The sequence below is a fragment of the Choloepus didactylus genome, chromosome 27 (assembly GCF_015220235.1).
Source record: "Choloepus didactylus isolate mChoDid1 chromosome 27, mChoDid1.pri, whole genome shotgun sequence".
NCBI lineage: Eukaryota > Metazoa > Chordata > Mammalia > Pilosa > Megalonychidae > Choloepus > Choloepus didactylus.
The window spans coordinates 7,256,936-7,271,434 of NC_051333.1; the positions used below are offsets into that span (position 1 = coordinate 7,256,936).

The following is a 14,499-nucleotide window of genomic DNA, read 5'->3' on the forward strand; positions in this document are numbered from 1 at the left end:
CACTGTCCCTGTCACCCCACATTTGAAGCTCTTCAGCCTGGCACCCCCATGTGGTCTGCTTCCTTTTACATCTCACACCACAGCCCTAAGCACAGAGCACTCGTGTTTCGGAAATGCTTTTTGGGATTTTCACTCCTGGTCTTGACAATGGTTGTCCCAGCACCAGGATCTTCTCAGCATCCTCCTTTCTGTCTGGGATCCCATGGTGCCTGGTGCTGCCCTCATCAGAGCACACAGCTTTCCAGGCTCCACAACCCTTTCTGCCTCACTTTCTGGCCTGAGAGTCTTTCAGATTCAGGGACCAGGTGTGAGTCACCTGTATAAGCCCCCCCAGAGCAGCTAGATCTGCAACTTCAGCCCTTGGGACCTCCCCTTTGGCCCCTTATTACCTTCAAGCTCCAGAGCCCTCTTTCCATTCTGGGCCTTAGGTGGATAGGGTTGGTTGGGGGTGGGAGGATGGGGGCAGATCACATCATCTTCCCCCATCCACCTCTGTCTCCTCACCACCCCTTCCTCGGTCCTGCCAGGCTGGAGCCCTCCAAGGGGCCAGGTCCATGGGATGTTCCAGGGCATTTTTGGTTGAATGTCCAGATTGCCCCTTTCCCCTAGTAAACTACTCATCCAGCAAAACCCAGCTCAAATATCCCCTCCTCCAGGAAGCCTGCCTTGACTTCTCTGGGCATAGTCAGTCTCTTCCTCCTCTGGGCCCCCACATCCCTCTCCACTGCCCTGTCACAGACTTGGTTCTGATCCACCAGGCTGGGAGTCCCCAGCCTCATCCAGTAAAGGGCCCGGCCCATAGAAGGTCCCAGGAAGCATTCGTTGAATAAAAGAATGAATAAATGAACAGAATTATGAGCGTTGCCTCACCCCCATCCAACTCGTCTCCCCCAGATGCCACTTTTACTCCATTCTGAACATCCTCCCACAGGGTCCTGGAACAGCCCCCCAACCCCCAAAGGCAGCCCGCAGGCAGCCCGGCAAAGCCCTCAGACACGGAAGCGGAGCCGGGTGACCACCTCGCTTGAGGCCTTGCCCACAGGGACGGTGCTGACAGACAAGAGCAAGCAGCACTGGAAGCTCAAGTCCTTCCAGGCCAGGGGCGACCAGGGCATTCTCTATGAAGGTGCACTTTATCCCGGGCAGCCAGCGGCTGGGCTGGGCTGGTTGTAGAGCCAGGGCAGGGGGAGGGGACCCCTTTATTAGAAGAGGAATAGAGTGGAAGCCATATCCCCAGCTGCCGACCTACTTCTAGACAACTTTCTCTTGGACGTGGGACTGCAAACCTGGCCCACAGCAGGGCCAGGCTGGTCGTGTAGTGAGTGCAGCAGGCTGGGAGGGAAGGAGGCGACTGGGAGGGCTGGAGCCTTCAGCCAACTAAGGAGGACGTTCCTGTGCAAAGAGGGCAGTTCTTCAGCTCATCTGCTGCCTTTCAGTTATTCTCTTCGCCATGTGTCCTGGCCTCTCTTTTATCCATCACTATGTCAATTTATGCTCTTTTCCAGATAATTTCTTCAGTTCCAACTTCTAGTTCACTAATTCTCCCTTCAGCTGTGTCTAGTCTGAAATTTAAACCACCCATTGAGTTTCTAATTATAACAACTGTAGTTTTCATCATTAGAGATTTTATTTCGTTCTTTGTCAAATCTGCCTGGTTAATTCTAACAAACTTCTGTCCTTTCATTATACTGTCAATTTCCTCTTTAATTTTTTGCAAACATGGGAAGTGGGCCCAAGTGCCACGTGATAAGGCCATGGCACGTGTGTGGACACCCCACAGGCACAGGAGGGACCACCACCCAAGATTTGGGGCCAATGTTGACTGTTGACCGGGAGGAAATGAAAGTTCTTTACTTACATAATAGAAGTCTCTGAGGATCAGAGTGGGCCTCCCAAGCAGATCCCAAATGGCTTGAGAGAGCAAGGAAGGAAGACTGGCACGGGGTTCTTAATTGTGGGCTAGGGCTCCTTGGGCCCTACCGAGCCGTTTGGAGGTAACCATTATCCACTGTTAATTGCATAAGTCCTCCCAGCTGCTCACTGCCGTGCACTCTGCAAGCCGCCACCACAGGAAGCGGAGCCATCGTAGATTGAGTCTTGCCCTCCACAGCCTCTGCCCTGTGGATTGAGGTTTGGGGCTGGTATTAGTTTCCTTTTTTTGTTTTTGTTTTGTTTTGTTTTTGGTATTAGTTTCTTATTGTTGCTATAATGAACTAGCACAGGCTTGGTGGCTTAAAGCAGCAGAAATTCACTCTCTTACAGTTCGGAAATGGGTGTCCCTGCTGGAGGCTCCGGGGAGAAGGATCCCCAGCTTTTCCGGTGCCTGGGGGTCGCCCGTGTTCCCTGGCCCGTGACCGCTTCCTTGTATCACCGCAGCCCCTGCTCCTGTCGCTGCATCTCAGCCTGTCCTCCTCTGAGGAACTGGGATCCCGCTGGGCCCCCAGACAATCCAGATAATCTCCCCATCCCGACCTCCTTGACTTAATCCCGTCTGCTGAGTCCTGCCCTTGGTGTTTGCTGCCTTCAGGCCATAACATATCGGGTGACCCTCCTGGGGCAGCTCCCAGGCCCCCTTGTTCCTCCTCAGCCACTCGGGGAGGACGACTGCTTTCTGCCTGAGGGGTCCCCCAGGGTCCCCTGGAATGAGTTTTACTTACATCGTTTGCCCTCTTTTAAGTTAGGCGAGGGTTTCCCAGCCTCAGCGCCATCAGCCTTGGGGCCCGGATCATTCTTTGTTGTGGGGGGCTGCCATGTGCATTGTAGGGGGGTTAGCATCCCTGGTCTCCACCTACCAGATGCCAGTGGCAGCCTCACCCCATTCTTGACAGCAAAATTGTCTTCAGGTACCAGAAGGCTCCCGGGGTGCGGGTGGAGACACAAAACCATCCAATGTAGAGGGACTTAATCGAGCTCTCTGGTGGAATTGCTGTGATTTGGTTCTTTGAGTGCTTTTTAAAACTCTGCACAGGGCAGAGAGGTTGGGCAGACATGGGCATGCCAAACAAAGATGGGGCCAAGACTCGGGCTGGAAGGCAGGTCACCTGAGCAGACGCAGCAGGATTCTGACTTTGCCGGCTGGGAGGATGCTGTGGCCCTGGGAGCGGGGGGTGGGAGGGGAGTGGGGTGCAGTGCCCTGGGCTGGTTTTCTGCGCCTGCCAGTGGCTATTGTATGAATTTGTTCAGAGAACATAACAACCTTGTACCTCCATTTCCTCACCTGGAAAGCAGAGATCGACCGCAGGGTGGTTGTCATGAGGGTTAAACTGGTTAGAATGGTGCCTGGGAAGATGGCAAGTGCTGGACCAGTGGTTCTGGTTGTTGTTAGGGTTAGGGTGGACCCCAGGGGTCGGGACCTGCTGAGGGGCAGGAAAAGAAATGGGAGTGGGCAGAGGGAGAGGGGCACCGCGCTGCAGGCCTGACAGCAGCCTGGGCTGACCCTGCATGTCCTTGAGCACTTCCGCTGCTCCCGTCTTGGGCCAGGGTGGCTGGACTTTTATGTGCCCCTTGATTGGTCACTGGATATGGGCTGTCCTGGGATGTGGCCTTGGATGAGGCCACTCTGCAGCTGAGGAGACACAGCAAAATCAGCAAAGGGACAAGGCACCCAGGGCGGAGTCCGGGGGAAACCGGGCTCAAGCTTCCAGAGCCCCTCCCCATGGAGCCACACAGGGCATACTTGCTTCCTCCAGCGGCGAGTTGTGACAACTCGTGTGAAGCATTGTCTCCCAGGGAAGCTGGTTAGCGACCCAGCACCCAGGATTTTACTGGGGGCTGGTCACATAGGCAGGCACACGTTCTCAGATTCCAGACACCCAGACGGAAAGCAGTTCAGTAAACCTCATTGTTGGTTCAAACGGTTTAGGGGCAGGCACCCCCTTTATCAGTTCTTAGAATGGTGGGAACCCCCCAAGTCCTTGTAATTGGGTTTTTCTAAGGGGAGCAGTGGCGAACTGCTGTGTTGACTCCTTGCTGCGTGGCTAGACATGGAGAGGGAAGAGAATCAAGGTCAGAAGGAAGGAAGGAGTGGGTCTTGAAGGTCAAGCGTGCACTTGACCCTGCAGGAACTTGGGAGCCAAACTGCTTCTCGTTTCTGGAAGTCTGGGGGTGAGCCCGACCACCCCTGCATTCTAACTGCCCCCGTTTTGTTCTCTCCCAGTTGAGCCCGCCTTGGCCTCTGCCTGCAAGTCGAGTCCCCAGAAACAAAGATATTCACTCAAATTAGTAAGTGGTGCCTGGGGTGGGGGGCAGGGGGCAGGGTGGGCAGTGCAGAAGGGGTGGGGGGCAATTTTTATTGTCTTCTTTGTTTATCCGGATTTTCCCACACCCCAGCAGAGTGAGGCCAGCTGGTCCAGAGCCCCCTCCCCCCTACACAGAGGCCATCGGGCTGCTTCAGAGCGTGGGCTTTGGAATCAGAACAAAGCTCTGCTGTGTCATGAGCTTGTCCTTATGAGCCTCAGTTTCCTCCTCTGTGCTGTGGTGAGAATTAGCCTCCTAGTGGCCAGGGCTGTTGGGAAATTGAAATGAGTTTGTACCTTTGTATCTGCAGCGCTCCAGGCGAGACCAGAAGAGGCAATGATGGGGGTCCTGTGCTGGCCAAGGGCTTCCCCAGAGGGGGTGGGCTCCCACGGGGGCAGCCGTCCAGGAGGGGTGGGATTCTGGATGGCGTGAAGCCCTGGGGGCGAGGGGGGCCACCTCATCTGTCCTGGACTCAAGCCTCTCTTGGATTCGAGGCACAGAGGCAGTCTTGTGGGCATGAGCTGGCCCGGGACATCTGGGGTGTCCAGGGAGGCCCCGGGCGGTGGCCCCAACAAGCTGCAAGTCACTCTTGGGTGCAGTAGCCTCTGTAGCCCCCAAGCCCTCGGGAAAGGCTCACGGACTCACACCTAATGCTTGGGTGGGCTGGCTGTGCACGGGCATGGCTGCCACTGCGTGCAGGGCCTCACCTCGCCTCACAGGGGTCCTCTGAGGCAATTGTGTCGTGAGCTCAGAGGAGGAAACTGAGGCACAGGGAGGTGGTCTTGTCTCTTGCCCAGGGTCACAGAGCTGGGAGTGTGGAGCTGGGATTAGCCAAGGGACTTCATCGCTGCCTGCCCCTCCTCCTGCACATGCACACGCCTGCCAGAAAGAAAAGAGGCAAAGCTGAGGCGCTGGAAGCATGGCAGGGGCTTTAGGTACCCCCACACACAGACACACACAAACATTCCTTACTTCCCACATCTGCATCCAGCCCCGCTGGACAGATGTTCCCTGAAGGCCACATCTCGGTCTGGTCTCGCCATGTCTCAGACACCTGATTGTCCTGTGTGGCCAGCGGCGGCTGCATCGGACAGGGCAGTTCTAGAGGCTGAGTCGAAGCTGATTTTGTTCTTCCTCATAGGAACCTTTTTTTCCCCCATAGGTCTGCTTTGAGGAGAATTCTCTATATTGAGAAGTTAAATGTAATAGGCTATGTTTGAGTCTTATTTTTTTCAATGTTTTTGCATGTGATTTAGTGATTCTTTTCAAGCTGTATAGACTCGATCCGTTAACAAGAAAACATTTCTTCTATTATGTCTGATTACTGCCTTGATTCTAGTCTTGTGCCTTCTTTGTGAACACTAATTATTTGTACCTTGCCTCTCAGTCATCACTCTCCTTTTTCTGTCCCTTCTCGTACACTGTTTCCATCTCTTTGTTTCTTTTCTTTTGCCTTCTGGGGAAAGTTTTAAAGTTTGTCCTCCACATCACTGATGCCGTGTCCTTCACAGCACTATGGTTTTTTGTCTTCATAGAAGATGTGAAAGACATGAAATCTTCAAATGAAGATTTTGATATTAGATTCTTTCCTTATCCAGTGCTCTTTTTCTTTCTGCCTGCCTCTCAGCCAGCCAGCTCCTCTTCCTTCTGAATCTTCTGGGCTGATCTAGTGGTTGCATTGACAAGGGGCCCAGGTTCCTTCTCTTTTGTTGCTCCAGCATCCTCAAGCCCTGGCTTCCATCTCGTGGTTCAAGATGGCTGCTCCAGCTCCCGCCGTCACATCTCTATTCCAGCCAGCTGGGAAAGGGAAGAGCCTGCCCCTGCCCTTGAAGGGCATAACCTAGAAGTTGTGTGTTCACATCCCTGCTGGCCAGAACTCAGTTCTGTGCTCATACCTTTCTGTAGGGAGACTGAGAAATGTGTTTAACTGATGTCCATGTGTCTAGGGAAACCTTGTGCATCCCATTATAGAAGAAAGAAGGGGGTCATGGGTACCAGCAAATAACACTCAGGCTCTGATGTGTTCAGTGCAGCCCTCTAGGGTGTTTGATTCTGATGCAGGCACTTGGTGGGGATCCGCTGCTTCACTGGTATTGCCCTGGGAAGTGATTCAGGGCCCTAGTCTACAGAGTCCCGTGTGCCAGCCTTCTTCCCCTCCATCTCCCACCAGGATGCCAAGGATGGCCGCTTGTTCAATGAGCAGAACTTCTTCCAGCGGGCTGCCAAGCCTCTGCAAGGTACTTTGCAGGGAAGTGGGCAGGAGGAGTGGGTGCTGGCCTGGAGGGGACAGCAGCCTCTCCCACGGGTGGGGGTGGAGTGGTGAGCAGAGAAACCCAGACGGCATCCTCTCTGTGCCCACACCCTGGCTCCTGTCATCCCAAGGACAGACACTGTATGCTGGGCAGGCTCATACTAGCCCTGGAGAGCTGACTGTTAAATTTTCTGGAATGTTGCAAGCCAGTTGTTAAATACAACCATTATTAGAAATTAAATTTGTAAACTTCCCATCGAATAGATTACATTAAAAACAAAGGTAACAAATACTCAAAACTCATTGCTTCCTGATGGTTTTCCTAAGTTTCCTACCATCTGTGTCCTCAAGGTTGTTTATGTCTGTTGTGTTGGTTTGGTGGAAATAACACACAGAGGTGTGCCACTGCCAAACTCTTCCCAGCTCCGTGTCCAGTGAGGACACGGTGGTAGCTTGAAATTGGCCACAGCGGGGACTGTTTACACTGCAGAAATGGGTTGGCACTACCAGTCAGGGCCCATTTTCCCAGACACCAGCTGTTCAGCTCTTATCAGCACATCACAGGGTCCATAGCATCCCAGAGGTCCTGGATGAGGGGCAGATGCAAATCCAAGTCAGAGTGTCCACAGCCACTTTAGGCACTTAACACTCTTATCAGCTGTGCACACGAATTCAGAGTTGTTCTGCCATCCTTGTCCCTTCCACTCATTCCTCATTTGTAGATGCTTCCTGTTCTAGTTTGCCAATGCTCCTGGAACGCAAAACACCAGAAATGGATTGGCTTTTAAAAAGGGGGTTTACTTTGTTACAAAGTTACAGTCTTAAGGCCATAAATTGTCCAAGGTAAATCATCAAGAATTGGGTACCTTCACTGGAGATTGGCCAATGGTGTCCGGAAAACCTCTGTTAGCTGGGAAGGCACGTGGCCGGCGTCTGCTCCAAAGTTCTGGTTTCAAAATGGCTTTCTCCCAGGACGTTCCTCTCTAGGCTGCAGTTCCTCAAAAATATCACTCTTAGCTGCTCTTGGGGTGTTTCTCCTCTCTCAGCTACTCCAGAGCAAAAATCTGCTTTCAAAGGCTGTCTCCAAAATGTCTCTGTAAGCTGAAGCTCCTCTCTCAGCTCCTGTGCATTCTTCAAAGTGTCCCTCTTGACTGTAGCAAGCATCTGGGCGTGTGTGGCTCTTTTTAAAATACTCCAGTAATCCAATTAACACCCACCCTGAGTGGGCAGGGCCACACCTCCACAGAAACTATCCAGTCAGAGTCATCACCCACAGTTGGGTGGGTCACATCTCCCTGGAAACACTCAAAGAATTACAATCTAATCAACACTGATATGTCTGCCCACACAAGATTACATTAAAGATAATGGCCTTTTGGGGGATATAATACATTCAAACTAGCATACTTCCTCAGATGTCGCTTGCAGACAAGGATCACAGGCATTCAGGGGCCTCTTCCCTGACCCCATCACCAATGCCCTGTTGCTGTCACCCCACCCGCAGAGATGCAGCTTGGGTCTGACCATGGGCTGTTGTCCCTGTGGGCCTCGGGCCCTGGTGAGCTCTAACCTCTCAGGCCCCTGCCCCCCAACAGTGAACAAGTGGAAGAAGCTGTACTCGATCCCGTTCCTGGCCATCCCTACCTGTGTTGGCTTTGGCATTCACCAGGACAAGTACAGGTGAGCTGCCCCTTTCTTCCTACCTGCCGTGGACCAGGCATGACCCCGAAGCCACTGGCCAGTTGGTTGCTTCCTTCCTTTCTCAGTTTGCAGCCAGGTTGATGCCTTGGTGGCCTTGTCCTTCCCTGTCCTGTGCGTCTCTCCTGCCCCTGGGATGGGCTCAGCCCTGCCCTGCCTGAGTCAGTGCCTGTGTCTTCCAGGTTCTTGGTGCTCCCCTTGCTGGGGAGGAGCCTCCAGTCGGCCCTGGATGACACCCTGAAGCACGTGATGTCGGAGAGGTGTGTGTTCCAGGTGGCCTGCCGCCTGGTACGTGCCCGGGAGTCACTCGCATCTGCATCTGTTGATCTGTTTTTTCGGTGCCATCTTCAACACCCACTCCCCCAGCTGGTCACTGGGGGCCGCACGTTGATGCTGCTTTAAGTTCTGGCACCAACCACAATTCATTTCTGCCACTGCCTTCCCAGGGTTGGGCCAAGCTCCACAGCCCCCATGAGGCCATCCCTCGGGCACCTGCCTTGAGCTCGGGGGGTTGATATTTCACCAGCACAACTCACTGGAAGTACTGTGCTCCCAATTACAGATTTATCGTATACAAGTAAGAAGGCACCAAAAAAGAGACACAGGGCGAGGTCCGGGAGGGTCTCAAACACGAGTTCCGTGCCCTCTCCCTGTGGAGAGGAACATGTCCCCCTCCCAGCACAGTGTGGACCAGCCGAGGAAGCACATTTGTGTTTCTGTGGGGTCTCGTGACGTAGGCATCACTGATGGGGTTGAGGCCCACGTGGCGGAGCTCAATCTGCAGTCCCCTCCCCTCCCAGAGGGCCGGGGGCCGGGGGTGGCATGAGCTGATGTGGGCTGGCGTGCTGTGGCTCCAGTCACCCAGTAGGTCTTTCTGTCGTGGCCCCCCCATGCTGGGACACATCAGCATCTGCTATCCTGGGGTGGGGGGTTGGGAATCACAAATAACCAAGACACTCCTGTCACGGGAAATTCCACAGATTTAGAGCTTCTCCCACCCCCAGGAGCCGGGACAAAAGCCAGACCTCTTTTGGGGGCCAAATCCATTGCAGCCAGGTTGATGCCTTGGTGGCCTTGTCCCTCCCTGTCCCGTGTGTCTCTCCTGCCCCTGGGATGGGCTCAGCCCTGCCCTGCCTGAGTCAGTGCCCCGTGTCTTCCAGGTTCTTGGTGCTCCATAGAACCGGAGCGATGAGCAGGCTGGGGGCAGGGGGTGGGGTGATCGGGGACTGTGGGAGCTGGAAGAAGGGGTCAGATTGGGCTTCCTGGTGGAGGCTGTCTCTAAGCCAAGACCTGTGGGGGGAGAGGGGGCAGGGGTACCTGGGGGGAGAGCCCTCCCGCCCTGTGAATGGGGTGTTGCCAGGGACAGTGAGGGGTCCTGGAGAGCTGATTTACAGCAGGGGAAGGACCCCTGTCCTCCCAGCTGTTGCAAAAATGAGGCTTCTCACATCTGCACGGTGCCTGCTGCTTTCCCACTGCCCTCCGTGGAGATTTCCGTCCATGATGAGAGTGCAGCATCTGTAGCTTGGGAACCTCCCACTGCAAAGCAGCTGGCGCTGCTGGATAAGATACATCAAAGCTTCATTTGGAAGTAATTTCAAGCTGGCAGAAAAGTTGCAAGAATAGTATAAAACCCCTTTGTTAACCTTCACCCCACTTGCTTTACCTCTGTGTTAGCTGTTTATAATTTTTCTGAATTATTTGAAAGTAAGTTGCCTGTACCCTGCCCCTTTGCCACTGAATATGTCAGCGTGAAGCAAATACTTTTAATGCAAGAAAGTGAGGGGGATCCCCAGGGTCCCAAAATGAAGAGGGAACTGAAAGGAGCAGGAAGGAGGAGCCGGAGCTTGCCGGCTTGGGTCTTGGGAGACAAGAGCTGGGCCAGCATGAGAAGAGGGGTGATGCAGGAGCCGAGACCCCCGCTTGAAGCTGGGGCCGAAGGGGTGGGACAGAAACTCCCCTGCCGGCAGCAGCAAGGAGCAGACCATGTCAGCCAGGCCCTGTCTGGGGAAAAACACAAATTTGTCAACACAGGCCTGCCTTCCTGTGAGTTGGGGGCTCAAATGTGTGCCACCTGGGTGGTCTAGGAACCCCCCAAACTGAGAAGTTAACATGTAAATTGGTCCCAGGTGCTTTACAGAAGCAACTGCAAAACCTCGTTTGAGGGGCACCTTCTGTCAGATCACACAGAAAGGCCCTGCCAAAGGTGGGCTCAGAGCAAAATAAACACACGTGGGGCCCCACCTGGGTGAGTCTGGGTGTTACACACACATGGAACCGAAGGCTGCCATCCTAATTGGGCCGGCCTTCCCGGGTGTTACAATATCAAAATACTTCCATATGCTGGCAGGCAGGGTAACGATAGCTGTGGCAAGAGGTCAGATTAGCCAGGAATACAAATCCTCACGTAGACTCTTCAATACAAGCTAATTGTTGCTGGATGACTGGATGGGTCTCCTGTGGTACTGACATCTGAGAAACATGCAAAAGGGTCCCTTGAGTTACTTTGTGGAGAACGGGCCGTGGGGCGGTGAGTGTGGATGCAGTGGGGGCAACTAGAGCAGGGATGGTGTCCTGGACAGGGCAGGACGATTAGCAGCAGGACCTGTGGGTCTCGGGGGGATGGATTCAATACGGGCTGAGGGAAGAGGGAGGTAATGGAGCAGGATGTCCCATGGAGAAGACTAGAAGAACAAGTTTGGGAGTGAAAACCTAGAATTCTGGCTTGAACTTTTTAGGTTCAAAAGGTCTTTTAGATATTCAGGTGAAAAAAGTATCTCAGCAGTTCACTGTGTGGCCTGGAGCTCAGGGGAAAAGTCAGAGCTGGAGATGAAAATATCAATTTCTTGACTGTTTCTGATCACTAAGAGAGGAACTCCTTGACGTACATGGGTGTTGGGTTTTCTTTTTTTTGGAGGGGGGCAATAAATAACCCCCTTCTTCCCTTCCTGAGTTTGTGATCAACTAAGAGATGCAGGAGGTAAACCAAATACTAACTTTGTTGCTGATTTTTTTAAAAGCCTAATTAGAGGACATGGCATAATTGTGCCATCCCAGTGGCTTCCCTGAAGCTGCACCTGGAATTAGTCAGACTTTACTCCTGGTCACAGGCAGCCCTGCATGGTCACAGGCTCTTGGTGGGGGTTCCTGCAACAGGGTTTGCATCGGCCGCCTCGTGTTAGTCAGGCTGCTCATGGAGATGCTTGCTTGCTTCTTCCCCCAGCTGGATGCTTTGGAGTTCCTCCATGAAAATGAATATGTTCATGGAAATGTGACAGCTGAGAATATCTTTGTAAATCCAGAGGACCTGACCCAGGTAAAAACCAGGTCCTCCCCACCCTGGGGGCTCTCCGGGCTCAGGCTTCCATCTATCCCAAAGCCTCAATTCATTTCACAGTGCTTGCGGACAAAGAATTGATAGCCATCATATATAAAGAGTCACTATGAATAAGTAAAAAAAGCCTCTTTAAGAATGTATCCTATCCATCCATATTTATATGTGGGGCTGTTCAAAGATAAATGTACAAGATGCTCCTGACAACATCAATTGTAATAGTAAAATGGATAATACCTTAAAAAGTATATTCCCAGTCAGTACTGATGAAATAGTGTTTCAAGATAACTCTAATTATATTAGTTCTCTTTCAGTTGCAAATGACAGAAACCCAGATTAACAGGGTTTAAGGGGAAAAAACGGGTGGGGGGTGGAAGGATGCAATTTATTGGTCCATGGAATGGAAAACTCCGGGCCTTTGCTGGCTTCGGGCATGACTAGACCTAGGAAATAAAAATCTGTAATTGGGAAGCAGACTCTTCCGTCTTTAGACTCTTCTTGCTGCTTCTGCATTGCTCATTTTCAGTCAGATTCTCTTCCCTCATGGTGACAAACTTGCCATGAACAAAGTCAGGCTTAAATCCCCTCAATTTAGTGACTCCAGTGGAAACAGGTCAGGTGAGCCCCACCTAAATTGCATGGACCGAGATCAGAATTGGGTGGAGGGACCACACAAGCAGAATCAAGTTATCACTATCCATACACTGGAATAACATGCAGCTGTTAAAAAGAAGAAATGGCTGACTTTATGTGTCTTTCAGAGAGACACTTGACTTTTTGTTTTAAACTCATTTAAGCCTCATAAAAACCCAGTGAGGTAGGAACCATCACTATTTTCATTTTAAAAATAGAAACTGAGACATAGAGATGTTCCTTAACCTGCCCGAGGTTGCACAGTGCTGGAGGACAGCTGGCATTGAGCCCACACTGTCTGTAATGTGTGCCTTTAATTTCATAACTTAACAATAGATTGTCTATAATGGACGGGTTGTTTTAACCTCCAAACCAGATGCCTCTCCCCACGCCCACAGGTGACCCTGGTGGGTTACGGCTTCGCCTTCCGCTATGCCCCAGGTGGCAAACATGTGGCCTACGTAGAGGGCAGCAGGAACCCGCATGAGGGGGACCTGGAGTTCATTAGCATGGACCTGCACAGGGGGTGCGGTGAGTAGCCAGAAGAGAGGTTTGGACTGTGATGTGCTCCTCGTGCCAAGATGGACCCCGGGTGGCCAGACACAGTGGAGATGATGGGGGCTCTGTGTGTGTTTGGGGGGGGGGGGGTGTGGGTGGGATTCAGGCTCTTTGAGGGCTGCTCAGCCCCCATGGACAGCGGTTGGCTGCCTTGGAAGGTGCTGGCGGTTCAGCACCACGGACAGGGGCTGGTCGCTTTGGGGTGTGCTGGTGGTTCAGCACCAAGGACAGCAGGTCAGAGGTTGGGATTTGGGGTCTGAACACACGTGGTATTTGAGAGTTGCCTAAGAGTCATCCGGGAGGGGCTGTCGAGGAGGCTGCGGGCTGTCTGTGTCTGGAACACGGGGGGTGGGGGGTGGGGCATCGGACTAGAAGCTCAGATCTCAGGGGCATCTCCTGAGTTGTCAGCTGAAGCCCTGGGGGAGGATGAGGTCATCCAGGGAGAGGCCACAGGGGGAGGAGGTCTTGGTCCTTCTTTCCCATGTGCCTGTCCCCACCCCCACCCCCAGCTGAGCGCTTCTGTCACGGAGGATGATGCCTCTTGTCTCCAGCATCACCTGGCAGGTTTGGCACAGGCATCCCTCAGGGTTTGTTGAGTGCTTATATGAGGCATGTGTAAATTATGTAGTTAGGAGATTTAGGGAAAATAAAACCTCTCTCGGTCTCCTTCACCTCCCCCATCGAGGCTGGGTTCAGCCCATCCTTGCGGGTCCTCATGGTAGGTTCTGTCCCCTTCTTCACTCAGGTAAGCCTTTGCTCTAACCATCTTTCCCGCTAGACTGTCATGGGACCCTGTCAAACCATCACCTGGGTTTTCTGAATGGGGGACAGGGTGCTGGGGACTGAATGAGTGAGTGGATGAGGGAGGGAGCTGGTGAGAGAGTGGGCACAGGGTGGTTGAGAGGGTATGAGAGTGAGAAAAGAGTAAGAGAGTAAGAGGAGGTGAATGAATGGGCAAGACAGCCCGTGTCTGGATGGTTGCGTCAGTGACAGAGAAAGGGGAAGGAGGGGGTGGACATGTCAGTGAGTGGAGCCTCTTCCCCTCCCGCCCTAGCGCCCTCCCGCCGCAGCGACCTCCAGGCCCTGGGTTACTGCATGGTGAAGTGGCTCTGTGGGCTCCTGCCGTGGACAAACTGCCTGCCCAGCACTGAGAATATCATGAAGCTGAAGCAGAAGTGAGTCTGGGGAGTGGGGTGGGAGCTCAGACCAGACAGGGGCCAGGAAGGGGGTGGCTCCCAGCAGCACCGACAGCCCCTGGGGCCCTTGGGCATGCCCTGCAGTCTAGCCCAGCAGACGGGCACGTGGGCACTGGACACCAGTGAGGGGCTGGGTGAGCAGCTGAACCTCTCTCTGCAGGACAGTTCCCATCTGTGACCACCTCACAGGGCTGGGGAGGCTTTCTGGGGCTCGGGGCCCAGCACAGGTTCATCCCAGGCACAGGAGCACCTCGAGCAGGTGGGGCCCCTCCTTCAGCTCTGCTGGTAAACCACCAGGTCCCTCTCAACTTTTGTTTTCCAGCAAACGGCACTGAGTCCGCTGCCCCTCTCGGGCCTCAGTGCAGTGTCACTGGCTCGTCTTAAACCTCTCGTTTCATTTCATTTCCTCCTTTCTCCCCCATCTTGCTTCCCTCAACCATGGGTACCCACCTAACATACTTGCCGTAAGTTCTACTGATAGATTTGCTGGGATGTACTGGGTGGTTGTGGTGGTGCCGCATGTGTCATTGGCCTAACTGGGACTGGGCCCTGAGTCTCGACAGCAGCTTTCCCTCAGCACTGTGGCTTTGACCCTT

At 53.3% G+C, this 14,499-nt stretch overlaps 1 protein-coding gene across 8 annotated transcripts in view; it reads left to right on the top strand.

The window, feature by feature from the left end:
• The window catches only part of VRK3 (VRK serine/threonine kinase 3), a 38,219-nt gene that overhangs the window by 14,106 nt on the left and 9,614 nt on the right, over positions 1 to 14,499 (top strand). For 6 of the 8 annotated variants that reach the window (XR_005214338.1, XR_005214337.1, XR_005214336.1 and 3 more), the window contains 8 exons: positions 932 to 1,126; positions 4,157 to 4,221; positions 6,407 to 6,473; positions 8,083 to 8,167; positions 8,368 to 8,473; positions 11,406 to 11,498; positions 12,548 to 12,680; positions 13,762 to 13,882. Coding sequence is in view for 5 of the 8 variants with exons in the window: in XM_037819475.1 (XP_037675403.1) it covers positions 932 to 1,126; positions 4,157 to 4,221; positions 6,407 to 6,473; positions 8,083 to 8,167; positions 8,368 to 8,473; positions 11,406 to 11,498; positions 12,548 to 12,680; positions 13,762 to 13,882 (865 nt within the window). In the remaining 3 variants the exon portion in view is untranslated. Of the gene's footprint in view, positions 1 to 931; positions 1,127 to 4,156; positions 4,222 to 6,406; positions 6,474 to 8,082; positions 8,168 to 8,367; positions 8,474 to 11,405; positions 11,499 to 12,547; positions 12,681 to 13,761; positions 13,883 to 14,225; positions 14,494 to 14,499 lie in introns of those variants that run through there. The other 2 variants (XM_037819479.1, XM_037819478.1) reach the window with 2 other exon arrangements.